This window comes from Mauremys reevesii, linkage group 11 (assembly GCF_016161935.1).
Source record: "Mauremys reevesii isolate NIE-2019 linkage group 11, ASM1616193v1, whole genome shotgun sequence".
Lineage (NCBI taxonomy): Eukaryota > Metazoa > Chordata > Testudines > Geoemydidae > Mauremys > Mauremys reevesii.
This window is the reverse complement of record NC_052633.1, coordinates 46423290-46436985: the sequence shown is the minus strand read 5'-3', so window position 1 is coordinate 46436985 and position 13696 is coordinate 46423290. Positions and strand designations below refer to the sequence as shown.

At 44.3% G+C, this 13696-nt stretch overlaps 1 protein-coding gene across 34 annotated transcripts in view; it reads right to left on the bottom strand.

Annotated features, from left to right (window-relative positions):
- BAZ2B (bromodomain adjacent to zinc finger domain 2B) overlaps positions 1 to 13696 on the bottom strand; it is a 343490-nt gene that overhangs the window by 98359 nt on the left and 231435 nt on the right. For all 34 annotated transcript variants that reach the window (XM_039493566.1, XM_039493561.1, XM_039493551.1 and 31 more), the window contains 3 exons: positions 11137 to 11346; positions 3626 to 4024; positions 54 to 672 (listed from right to left, as the gene is read on the bottom strand). In XM_039493566.1, the coding sequence (XP_039349500.1) occupies positions 54 to 672; positions 3626 to 4024; positions 11137 to 11346 (1228 nt within the window). The remainder of the gene's footprint in view (positions 1 to 53; positions 673 to 3625; positions 4025 to 11136; positions 11347 to 13696) is intronic.

Genomic DNA, 13696 nt, shown 5'->3' with positions numbered 1-13696 from the left:
AATTTAGAACAAAATCTTTAATTTTTTTTATACAGAAAAAATCAAATAATAACCTGATTGACTATCATCAGAATCCTCATCATCTTCATCTTCATCGTCGTCTTCATCATCATCATCGTCATCATCATCCTCTTCATTTGAGTCATCAGAGTCTTTACTACTAGGAATGTCTGAATCTGTTCCTCTAAATTGTTCCACTAAAGATTTTGAAGAATGAAGGCGGTGCTGTGGTTTTACTGCTGTTATTGCATTATTGCTGACTGCTTTTTCCTTTCCCAGACCAGGTAACACAGGAGAGGTAGAGGGCATAACAGGTGTCCGGTTACCAGATGTTTTTTTCCCACATGTACTTACATTTCCTAGTGAAGAAAAGGGGGCACTGCTAGAAGTAGCTATGTTTTCATTTATCTTGGGCTGGGATTTAGATTTGGTTGTAAGTGCCAGAGGTGCTTCCTGGATGACACTCTGAATAACTCCATTGGGTTGGTGATTACTTAAGAGTGCATTTGTCAAGAATGGATTAGAATGGTTGTTTTCTTGAGATGTGTGTTTTTGATGAGCTGGTAAACTACAGGTTGGTTTTGGACTTGACAAAGCTGTGATAATCTTCTTCAGGTTCTTAGATGATTCTTGTTTCTTTAATTGTGCTGGGAATGTCTGTTTATACTGTTCCTGTAGAAACAGAGAGGCAAAAAATAAAATAAAAAAAGACTGCATCTCACAGGGAAATTTATATTTGTTTAGTCCCCACCATTTGCATTCCACAAAAAGCATTTTTAGTAGGTGGTAGGGAGGGTAGGTAGCTCGAGAGCTGGATAGATGACCAGGTATCAAGACATCTAGACTCTCCCTAGATTTTTCATGATAAATCAAAGAAAGATGGTTGACCCAGGGACTCAAGATATTAAGCTGATGGGAACAATGGGGCAAGCTTTTGAAGCTTCTACTTCAGTCTGGAGAGCTATTTTCACTCTTATCACCTGCTACAGTTATAACTGGAAACTGAGAGTTTACCTCTTATGAAAACAAGTCAATAGGAAAAAAATTACATGAAACAGGACATGCCCAGTGTAGCGTTTATAAGATTTCCATAGCAATTAAAGTAAAAATTCTCGTTTTCTTACTGACAGAGTAAAAGTCATACAACTGGATGCAAATCAAATTGTTAGACAATTCATAAATCTTAATAAATATAACACAGAATACAAAATAATAATGGCTACTAAAAATAACAGGAGATTAAGGGGATGGCTGGAATAGGAAAATTTGACACAGGAATCAATGAGAATATGTTGAACCACTGGGATCATTCCAAAAACTGTTATGCTAGAACACCAGGTTGTTGTTATAGAGACCAGCAGTGGCTGAAAATGCTCAAAGGCAGCATAATTATCCCTTAATTAGGGAAACAGACACTCTTGAAGTCACTCAACAACAACCCTTTTGGAGTGCATGGAGCAGGACTGACAGGCTCCAAAGGGAATCCCATTCCATCCATTTTAACCAGAATTAAATCCTTATCAGGGTTCCTCAGAGGTTCACTGTAGACCTTACATTGTATTTATTTTCATGGCTCTGTTAAGGGCAATAAGAATACCTCACCTTCCCTAGGGGAAAATAATCAATGAACATATATAAGCAATATTCATACACTAATTAGAAGCCATGATTACACACTAGACATAGGAAGTGTTAAAACTACATTAACAATCTGACTGAAATCACGAGACACAAAGAAAAAATCCTCAGGCCTGACTGTCCCATAGGAGTACATTTTCAGTGTGGTACATTGATTTTTAGCCACTCAACTCCTTAATAGGAGCTGCATGACAAAATCCCTTTCTTTCTTTCTTTCTTTGTCAGCATGTAATGCAACAAATCGGGAAGTTTATAACCTTCATAATCCAGCAAGCTGAAGCCCTTCCAGATGCACTTACACTGTCTTTAGCATCTCCTTTTTTTTTTTTTTTAATATTATAAGATATTATAGTATTTCAGATTCGTCCGAATTCTGATGCCAAGATAGAAGATATGAAAAAAAAATTCCCTTATTTTTCTTAGGCCTGGTCTATACGACAGACCTATATTGGCATAACTACATTGCTCAGGGGCGTGAAAAATCCACATCCCTGAGTGATTTAGTTATACCAACCTAACCCTCTATGTAGACGGTTCTTTGTTGGTGGGAGAGCTTCTCCCGCCAACACAGATACTGACTCTCGGGGAGGTGGATTAACTATGCTGACAGGAGAGCTCTCTCCCGTCGGCATAGAGCATCTTCATTAAAGCGCTGCAACTGTGCCAGTGCAGCATTTTAAATGTAGACTTGCCCTTAGTGTATGTCAAACCTTAAACATCACCTTAAAACATGAGCTTCTATTGTTTTATTATTAGTATTACGGTCCTTCCCCCCCACCCCACCCCATAGGTCAGTGTTTGAAAGCCCTGCTGGAGCTTGAAGAATCTCCCAAGTTTTTGCCTTTGCTAATTTTTCATGGGTCCTCCAATGCAAAAATCCAACCCAATGATTAAGGACTGGAGACTGCTCAAGAGAGCCAAACAGTTCATGGGCTGCCTTCAGAAAATATCCATGTCATAGCCCCCATTAGTTTAGGACAATGATTTCAGGTGAGACTCACGCTCCTAATGCTAAACACACTACATTATGCTTGTATTGCTGTAGTGCTAGGTTATGGCTCCCCCCATTACACTGGTGAGCATTCACACAAATAGTCTCACTGGAGTCAATGGCTACATGTGGAACTAATGGCCAGATTTTTAAAGGTATTCAGGACCTAAACATACAGATAAGTAACTAGTGGGATTTTTAAAGTGCCGTAGCCACTAACTTCTATGGATATCAATGGGGCTTGACATTTGTTAAAGCTACTAGACATCTAACTCCCACTGATATCTATAGAAGTTAGCTGCCTTTATGCTTTAAAAATCCCACTCGGCACACATCTACATTTCTAGGCACCCAAATATCTTTAAAAATCTGGCCCTAAGAGTTTACCAGCATGAGCACTGGTTGCACAGTATGGGCCATAGTGACTTACTGTAAACCTTGTGTGGCACTTTCATTGGCATTCTACTGACATTCAATGGACTTGTAAGAGACTGGTCAGCAGAGTATGAGACTAATCAACCTTGAAACCAAGTATGTTCTGAGAAGCAACTACTGTGGATACTTCATGAACATGTTAGAATATGAGTTGATTTTTCCAAGATATTGTTTCAGAATACTAAAAGGCACTGCTAATTTACACTACACATTCAGCAAATAAATAAAATAAATAAATAAATTAATAAAACCTTTTACCTAAGGCTTAAGATAAACTGTTCTAAAAGGCAACCAGATAGCTTTAAAGGTATTGTTAGTGCTCAACCACAAACATAACCTTCACCAATTAACGTAATTCAAAAATCCATATAGATTTTTTTAAAAATATGCCAAGATTAAGTCCTGTGTAATTTAAAATAACCAATATAATTCTCCCCCAAAACCCGGATTTTAAAAGGGCTTGAGAAACATAATGCTATCATATGTTAAGAAGGACATGCTTATAGACACTATAGTTGTAGAACAAAGTCAAGTATTGCTAAGCCAGTAATTTCTACTCACCCGTTTTGATCTTACATCACTGTTTAAAGGGCTAGATTCTTCGGAGGTATTTTTATTCCCTGCTTTCAGTAGATCAGGAGAAGGGACTATAAGTTTTAAATAAGTTTCCTTTTTGGCTTGATTTACCAAAGACAAAGGTTTCACGCTGGGCACCAATCCCGTAGACTGTATTACACTTGTGTGTTTGTTCACAGATTCCTCCTTTGCCTGAGAGCTTTGGAAAATAAAGGGAAGCTGCTGTGACAAAACCTGAGGCTGCTTCTGCTGGGATTGGAATGACGAGGGAGTCTGGGAATCAGACACAAGAGGTATCTGCTGGTGTGTTCTCTTTTCCTGGGACTTTTCATGTGTTTTTTGTCCATCTGCTTTCATGTCTGTTACACTACTATGCATTAGCACCTGTAAAATATATTTTACAAAATTATATAGATTACACTAGCCCATTAAATATTTAAGATGACAAACAAAATGTTATATAATTAATCTCCATAAAGCAATTACAATTTCCTCAAAACAAGGTAACTAATTTATTTTAAAATAATCTTACAATGTATTTGATTGCTTGATCTTTTCCCCATAGGAAGTCACTGTTTAACATAAAAACAAGGCCAAAAAAAATCAATTGTTTTGAAATGTATTCTTGATTAAAAACCTAATGGAATGGTAAATTTCTTACCTGTTCATTTCCTTTCTCCTACCAACTTCCCCCCAATTCTGATATGTATGAGCTATTCTCCTTCTGTCTGCAGTTTCCCGAGGCAGTTCAAAACTGTGACAGTCTCTGTGCTAGCCATACCCCCTTCTCCGACCTGCTGCCAGATGATTTATTCCAAAAACGAGTAAAAACTTCACAGAATAAGATTAGTAAGAATAACTTCAAAGACAACCAATAAACTATGTACAGTAGGCTATGGCCTACAGGCATAACTACCAAAATTAAACATTGTCCCTTGGCTTGGAAGCCAGCCAGGGATGGTAGTACTGTGGGATACATTGTAGCAGAAAGGAAATCATCCAGTAAGAAATTTACCATTCCGCAAGCCCAGCGTATACTGATATAGATAAGAAGCAGTGAACAGCCAACAGACGTAGAGAGGGATAGGAAATACAGAATGAGATAAGGAAGAGCCCCTGGAATTAACTGGCAATGCTATTACTGAATCCTTGCATGCAAAACCTTACTGCCAAGGGAGGCTTCTGCAGAAGACATGAAGTCCACTTTGTAGTGTCTAATAAAGATGCTAACTGGTGAAGACCACTTTACTACCCTGCAGATCTCTTGTGGCAGAAGCACAAGCTCCTTCCGCCACAAAGTCACCACCGATCTTGTGGAGTGTGCCTTCATTAAGTCTGGAACAGGAGCACCTGACGCACTGTATGCCTTTATGATGCATACCTTGATCCATCTAGCTAGTAATAATTTAGATACGTGAGCCCTTGGCACTTCAGATGAAAAGTGACAAACAAGGAGCCTGATCTTCTTGTCAATTAGGTGCGCTTAATATAGCTCTTCAGTGCTCATATAGAAGAGGTAATAGTGGTAGCGCCACACTAGCCAAATAGACATGGTTTTCTAATCTGATAGCACTGCAATTGGAACCCCCACTTCAGCTACCAGTGAGACCAGGCATCGTTTACCCAGGCCCATTTCTTCATCCAGACCATTTACAACTCGCAGCATGGTTATTGAAAGGAAAGTGTTAGCTTGCACTGAGGTGATCTTCCAAAGCGATTGGAACTGTACTCTCCTCCAGTCAAGCTTCAACACTAAAGGCCTACTCCTCTGTCTGGACTAGGTTTAGCTCATTGTGTCAAGAATACAACAAAAATCCCAAGGATCCTGGTATCCCAGTTATCCTGGACTTGCTTTATGAAGATGTAGACAAGGGATTTCAGCCCACCACAAGGGTGCCAGGTGTCAACATAGTGTCATATTCACAAGATCCTCTGGTTCCCTGACAGAGAACCCTCAGATATCCAGATTTCTCAGAACAGTCACACTGGCTAAACCAGGGGCAGGCAAACTTTTTGGCCTGAGGGCCACATTGGCTTTCCAAAATTGTATGGAGGGCTGGTTAGGGGAGTATGTGCCTTCCCAAATGGCCAGGCGTGGCCCAGCCCCCTATCTGACCCCCCCTGCTTCTCACCCCCTGACGGCCCCCCTGGGACTCCTGCCCCATCCAACCCCCCCGTTCCCTGCCCCCTGATGCCCCATCTGCTCCTCCATGTCCCCTGACCGCCCCCGGATTCCCTGCCCCTGACTGCCCCACCCCATCCAACCCCTCCTCTCATTCCTGACTGCCCCCCCCGGGACCCCTGCCCCATCCAACCACCCCTTCTGCCTGTCCCCTGACCGCCCCCGGAACTCCTGCCCCTGACTGCCCCCCCGCCACCCCATCCAACCCACCCTCCTTCCTGATTGTCCCCCCAAACCCCTGCTCCCATTCAACCCCCCTGTTCCCCGCCCTCTGACCACCCTGACCCATATCCACACCCCCGCCCCCTGCCCACCACCCTGAACTCCCCTGCCCTCCATCCAACCCCGCCGCTCCCTGCCCCCTTACCGCGCTGCCTAGAGCGCCGGTGGCTGGCAGCACTACAGCTGCACTGCCCAGAGCACTAGGACAGGCAGCTGCCATGGCGCAGCACAGAACACCAAGTCAGGCCCCGTCTTTGCAGCTGCACTGCCCAGCAAGAGCTCACAGTCCGCCGCCCAGAGCACTGAGCTGAGGTGTGGGGGAGGGGGAATAGCAGGAGAGAGGCCAGGGGCTAGCCTCCCAGGCCAGGAGCTCAGGGGCCAAGCAGGACGATCCTGCGGGCCGGATGTGGCCCACGGGCCGTAGTTTGCCCACCTCTGGGCTAAACCAATATTTCTTAAGTGGAACCTACCACTGGCGTTAAATGCCGTACCCACACATTTTTTGAGCACTGACATCAATATCTCCATTTTACCTATCCATCAAAATCTGTTTTCTGGTCACTATTATATCTGCTAGATGAGTTTCTGAACCTGGCAGCTTTATCCCCACTGTGTGTTCCATGACAACAAAAAAGTGGTGCTAAGAATCTCAGAATCATTCTTGCCTAAGGTGAATCCATCTTTCCATGCCTCCATTCTGACCAAAGCCACAGCACCCAACTGAAAAGCTGTTGCACTCTTGAAATAAGACTCTCTCACCTTATCTTCTGGATCACCTTTCTTAGAAATGGAAAAAGTGGGATTGCATATTGCAGGTCTTCTGGCCATCTGTGTGAAAGAGCATTCATTGCCAGGGAGGATTTGGGATTTGTTTCCCTTGTGAAGTTCTTGGACTGCCTTGTGTTCTTGTGACTGGTGAATAGGTTAATTGCCAGAAGGCTGAACTTCTGAAAATCAGAGTGAGGATTTCCTGATTCAGGCACCATTCTGAGTTCTTGACTGCATCTCCTGTGCTGAGTCCTCTCTACTCATTTCATTATCTCCATCACTTCTGCATGTAGAGTTAACACTCCCTCTTCCCTGTTAGTTACTGATATATGCCACAGTGGTCATGTTGCCCAACTGGACCAGAACATGTTTGCCCTCTACATAGTTCAGGAACTTCCATAGAGCTAGCTTGACCGCTCTGAGGTCAAATAAATTGATTCGCTTGTTCCTTTCCTTGAAGTTTCAGGTACCTTGCACTGTCCTGTGCCCCAGATGCGTTTTCCCCCCCGCAACAAGCTGGTATTCATTGTGAGTACCTGTGGGTCTGGAAGACATATGGGAAGACCCTTGTGGATGTACCATGAGATTGTTCACTATCTGGTAGTGTTCAGCACCTAGCGTGGTACCCATACCAGATCTTGCATGCGTTCTGGTGAATGCTTCCATACTTTCAGAAGAAAAGCCTGAAGGCAGCTGATACGGGACCTTCCCCATAAGGTGGCTCATATACAAGAAATCAAGAGGCCCAGTTGCTGTGGACACTGAGCTATGGTTAGCCTTGCTTACTCTATCAACATGGATAACAGGTTTTGGATCTTGGGGAATTTGTCCAGCGATGGGTAAAGCTTTGCCACAGAAGTGTCTATTTCCATTGCCTGGTGAACGCTCTGTGTGGAACGAGTCAAGGAGCTCGTCTCACTGTTTATCACAAATCTGTGTGCTTGAAGCAGTTCCAGCATCCAAATTGTGGCACTGTGCGCTACTGTTTGGGTCACAGCCCTGATCAACATGTCGTCTAGGAAGGGATACAAGTGAGTGCCCGGAGACCTGAGTATGGCTATTACTACCTCCAACATCTTGGTAAAGACCTTAGGGGACAATAAGAGGCTGAATGGGAGCATTTGGTACTGGTAGCAGGGTATGAAAATCTCAGCAGTCTACAGTGGCATGGTCATATGGGAACATCTGCTAGATGTTACTTGCTAGGGTGGAATCTCATTTTCTTCATCCACCTGTTGAGCTGCTTGAGATCCAGAACAGCTGTGAATCCCACCCACACCCATTTCTCCCCTCCATCCCAATGCTCTTCTGGACAATGAAGAAAATGAAGTAGTCCTAAGAATCTTTCTTCTGAGAAAACCCTATTGGTCCTATGGCCAGGAGATTTGAGATTTCATTTGACACCGGCTTACATTTGACAACGTTGCTCAAAATGGGGGATTGGCTGAAGATGGGATGAGGTGGGGATCTTAAGGTTGAGGGAGTATCTTTGATTCAATACATCTTTGTTCCTACACTTGTAGTCCCATCTCAGAGCACTAAGTGGGATGGAAAAGGATTGTTTGAGTTTGGCAGTGCTTTCTGCCACTATTTTGTCTAGCTTTCCCCCAAAGAGGAGAGAACCTGTGACTTCAGATGAACCCAGAATTTGTTTAGAATGAGCACCAACCTTCCATGAGCCTCTAGCTGCTGAGCTGGATGCCATGGCTTGGCTTAAAATCTCACTGTATCCATTGTGGCATCTGCCACAAAGGCTGCTGCCAGGGAAATCTTCTTAAGTGTGCACTGGAATTCAATATTTCTCCACCCAGTGTTCTCAGAGAGGAAAGTGTGGCAAAACTCATGCTGAAATTGTGTGATATACCACATCTACCATTAATTAAAGACTTGCCTAATCCAACACCTGATCGTCTGCCCTCATGGCGCCCACTGTGGATAAGTTTACCAGGTGAGGTATTTATGGTAGAGCTTCACAGTCTGCAGAGAAATTGACAAATAATTATCTTGTCTCAGACCCCACTCAACATCAACCTAGGTATTTGATTTACTGTGACAGCAATGGAGCCTTCTGAACCAGTTTCGTACCAGACATGGAATCTGTACTGCAGCGGAATTTCAGTTGCGTTTTAGACACAGTCCACTATGTCAATGTGGGCAGTCATAAACCATGAGACACGATGAGGACTTCAAAATGACTTAATTACCTGCAAAAAAAACAGGAGTACTTGTGGCACCTTAAAGACTAACAAATTTATTTAAGCATGAGCTTTCGTGAGCTACAGCTCACTTCTTCGGATGCGGTTTTCAGATCTTGAACATCACTGATAAGGATTCTGTGGTTTGGCTTGACCGGATTGCATACACCAAATAAATAAATAAATACTGGAATTCAGGATGGTCTCTGTTCTTCATGACCTTAAGGTCCTCCAGCCAGGACACTGTGGTTCCTGTAAAGCATGTAGCTGCCACGGATGCTCTAAGTATGACCAACAAAGCTTCAAAGTACCTTTTGAGGATGGCTTCCATCTTTCTATTAGTTGGATCTTTGGGGAAGAAATCCCCTGCAGATGGGATTACTCTTATCTTTTGCTAAAGATGCCACAGCAGCATTGGCCTGTGGTATATCTGTAATGGCATTTTTTGGTTCTTGCACTTTGTAATACCTAAGTGAATGCCTGCTAGTGCATTTACCCTTATCAGGGGTTTCCCATTCCTCTTTGATCACATTCTAGAAGGATGTCTCAGGTTATGATTTAGAAGGCAGGTACTGTATTTGCCTTTAGGACTGCCCTCTAGCACCTGCTCAGGTTGGATCTGGATCATGCCTGCAACCTTTCTGCACACAGTTTCAAACATTTTATGAGGAAAAAGCCTCTCTTGTATTTTTACCATGTCCTCCTCAGAGCCTGAATCTGAGCGCTCCCCTTCCTCAGTAGAGACTGAGACGTCTGAGTCAGAGGACAAATACCTCTTAGTTTTTGGGTTTGGGTTTTTTTTAAACCCTTTCTCCTTTCTTTTTTGCTCTTTTTGAAATGTTTAGCCTTTTGGCCCTCTTTGCAGATGTTGCCATTCAGCTGTGGCTAGGGCTGACCTTCTGTGGCTTGCTTTATGCAGTGCCTTGAGCCCTCCAGATAAATCTTTCTCAATGCCCTCCCACTCAGGGTCCCACTCTCCCAGCCGGGGAAATGGGTTTTCATTGCCAGAGTTCCCTGATTCTAGCTCTGAGTACAAGCACTGCTTCTCTCCCTAGGGAGTTTAGAGGGAGACCTGGAGCCCTTTACAGGTTTTTTCTTTCTGGTCCTGTTCTGCCCCAGGACTTCCCCCCTGGACTGGCTGCTTGAAGTCCTCCTAGCCATTGGAGTCTCTCCCTGCTCTGCTTTTTGTCTACAAATTAGGCTTTTCTGTGTTGGAGCGGTGCTTTCTTGGAGTATGGGGGGCACCTGAAGTGCCTATCCAAATCACAGCCTATGCGCTTGCAGTAAAAGGGCTGGCTGGCACAGAACTGGCAGGGCACAATTCGACTTCTGAAGAGCCTGTAAAAGCTGCCTTGCAGACCACCACTTGGATTTAGCTTGGTGTTAGCATGACAGCTCTGCCATGCCAGGGGCAGAAGAATCCCACTGGGAGATGCTGAAGTGCCAGCTCTGGGTGGCTGAGACCATCCCAAGGCTCAACGCTTGATCCAGAGAAGGGAAAAGAAAGACAGGCTGCTTATTTTTGCTACTGTCTGGAAAAAAAAATAACCTGTCAAAGAAAATCTGGGAGCAAAGTGAACCTCCACTTGACTGCTGCCACAGAGGCAGAAGATCAGGCAGTAGGCTAGAGAAGGGGATCTGGCTAACATGAAGCTGTGCTACAGCTTTGAATTGCCTCTGGAACCTGCAGACAAGAGGAGAATAGCCCATATGCATCAGAATTGTGGGAACAGAATATTGAGATTCCCATCCTGCTTTACTGGGTCTGGATAGGGTAAAGGGTACACTAAGAAAAGAGCAGCTATGAACAGAATGCAGTATCCATGCTGACATACAGTTCAACTAAACTTTACAACACAAAGTACTTAATTTGTCTTTACATATATTATATATTTTCCAGTTTATAACAAAAATTACCTCCAGGTCAGGCATTTCCTAGAAGTTAACCACCAGCTGAGTTAAGGGTGCTTTTTACCCTGAGCAAGCCATTAACTGCCAGGAAATGCCCTTTCCTGCCAGGTATTACTTCTTAAACAATGCCTCAGCTATACAAATCTGAGCTTCATTTTTCAAGAGTAACTTTCAGTAACAAGATTGCTAGCCATACAATCACTATACAGCTATCATACCTTGTTCTTGTTTTTATGTTGTGCTTCATTCTCTGAATCAGAATCATCATCTTCACTTTCTTCAATGCTTTGATCTTCCTCCTCCTCCTCCTCATCTTCCTCTAGATCATCTGAGTCACTACTACTAATGCCCTCACTTGAGGTGTCTGAAGAGGAGCCTGAATCACTATCACTATTGCTGGAGCTTTCTACTGCTTTCTTTCTTGGTTTCTAGAGAGAAGATAAAAACTTTATTAATGGGTAATCTTTAATTTGTTATATCATCCATCTCTTCTTGACATGGTCTTGACTAATATTATCAGCAATTCTCTAATGCACCTTATTCTCCTGATGTTCTTCAGAAAGAAGAAAGGGGAACTAGAAAATGAATAAATTAACCACATCTGTCAAGGATACATCATTGATATTTTAGAGACCTGTATCCCACTGAATGCGAGAACACGTAATGTCATCAATTTTAAGGACGATATGAGAGATTCTTTGTGTAACAGCCAAATTCAGGCCTAGATAGTTGGGTGACCACACAGAGAACGTGTGTTCTAACAAGCCTGAAAACAATAAAACCTACAGTAAGCTCCATCAAGGTATTTCAATAATCATGCTGTGACAATTTGGTTAATCTGTTTTTGTACATCATATTAATTTTGTTTGATACTGTCGCCCCTCTAGGTTTGTCTGTGTCAGACTGCAAACTCTATTTTGAACGAGGAGCTGGTTGCCTTCTCACTTCCATGTTGGACTTAAAATGCCATGGGGTGCTGAGGGAAGGGGTGGGGGAAAGGGCATGGAATGGAGCCTACAAGTCTGTCTTTGAAAGGGACAGTAGTTAACGGCTATTAACTGGTATAGTGTTTCTATTGCTTAGTACTATAAAGTTGCATGGCATTTCCAGGAAGGAAGAGATGGCCTCTGCATCAGAGCACTTACAATCTGTAATAGGCAAGAACAGGAAACAGAAAAGAGAAGGTAGCAACAAGGTGACAAAAATACAGGAGAAGATGTGAAATATATATTGAAACTTCAAAGAACAGATTTTCAAATGTGATAGATGAGGCTTTGAAAGCTAGCCAAACAAGTGTATTTGCTTTAAGGAGGGACTCTAAGTATGAGGACTCTTGGAAAAAACGGTTACTTACCTTTGTAACTGTTGTTCTTCGAGATGTGTTGCTCATATCCATTCCAGTTAGGTGTGCGCGCGCCGCGTGCACATTCGTCGGAAGATTTTTACCCTAGCAACCCCAGTGGGTCGGCTGAGCGCCCCCTGGCATGGCGCCATAACGGCACCGGATATATACCTCAGCCGACCCACCTGACCCTCAGTTCCTTCTTGCCGGCTACTCTGACAGTGGGGAAGGAGGGTGGGTGTGGAATGGATATGAGCAACACATCTCGAAGAACAACAGTTACAAAGGTAAGTAACCGTTTTTTCTTCTTCGAGTGCTTGCTCATATCCATTCCAGTTAGGTGATTGCCAAGCCTTAACTAGGCGGTGGGGTCGGAGAGAGATGTGGCGGAATGCAGGACCGCGGAGCCAAAGGCTGCATCATCTCTAGATTGCTGGACCAGAGCATAGTGAGAGGCGAAGGTATGAACTGATGACCAGGTTGCCGCACGACATATTTCTTGTATTGGAACGTGCGCCAGAAAGGCGGCGGATGAAGCCTGGGCTCTGGTAGAGTGGGCGGTGAGATGGCCCAAGGGAACATGTGCTAAGTCATAGCAGGTGTGTATGCACGCTGTTAGCCACGAGGAGATCCGCTGTGATGAAACGGGAAGACCTCGCAACTGCAACTGCAACTGTTGGCAACTGCAACAAACAGTTGAGGGGATTTACGGAACGGTCTCGTCCGATCTATATAGAAGGCCAGCGCCCTACGAACATCGAGGGAGTGAAGCTGTTGCTCGCGTGAGGATGCATGCGGCTTTGGAAAGAAAACCGGAAGGAAGATGTCTTGATTGTTGTGGAACGCTGATACCACTTTCGGGAGGAAAGCTGGATGCGGATGCAGCTGTACCTTGTCCTTATGAAACACAGTATAGGGCGGGTCTACTGTGAGCGCACGGAGCTCAGAGACTCGCCTAGCCGATGTGATGGCTACCAAAAAGACCGTCTTCCAGGACAGGTACAGCAGCGAACAGGTAGCCAGCAGCTCAAAGGGCGGAGACATGAGCCTGTTGAGGACCAGGTTTAGGTCCCAGGTAGGAGTCGGGTGACGTACTTGAGGGTAGAGACGCTCAAGGCCCTTCCGGAATCTAGCAGTCAAAGGATGAGAGAAAACCGTATGTCCACCCTCTCCTGGGTGGAAAGCGGATATGGCCGCTAAGTGTACCTTTAGCGAGGATAATGCTAGGCCCTGCTGTTTCAGGGACCAGAGGTAGTCGAGGACAACTGGGATAGGGAGCTTCGAGGGGTCAGCATTGCGCGCCTGAGCCCAGTAAGCGAAGCACGTCCATTTGGCTAGGTAGGTAGAGCGAGTGGATGGCTTTCTGCTGCTCAACAGGACATGCTGCACCGGAGCAGAGCAGCGCAATTCCGACTCGTCTAGCCACACAGGAGCCA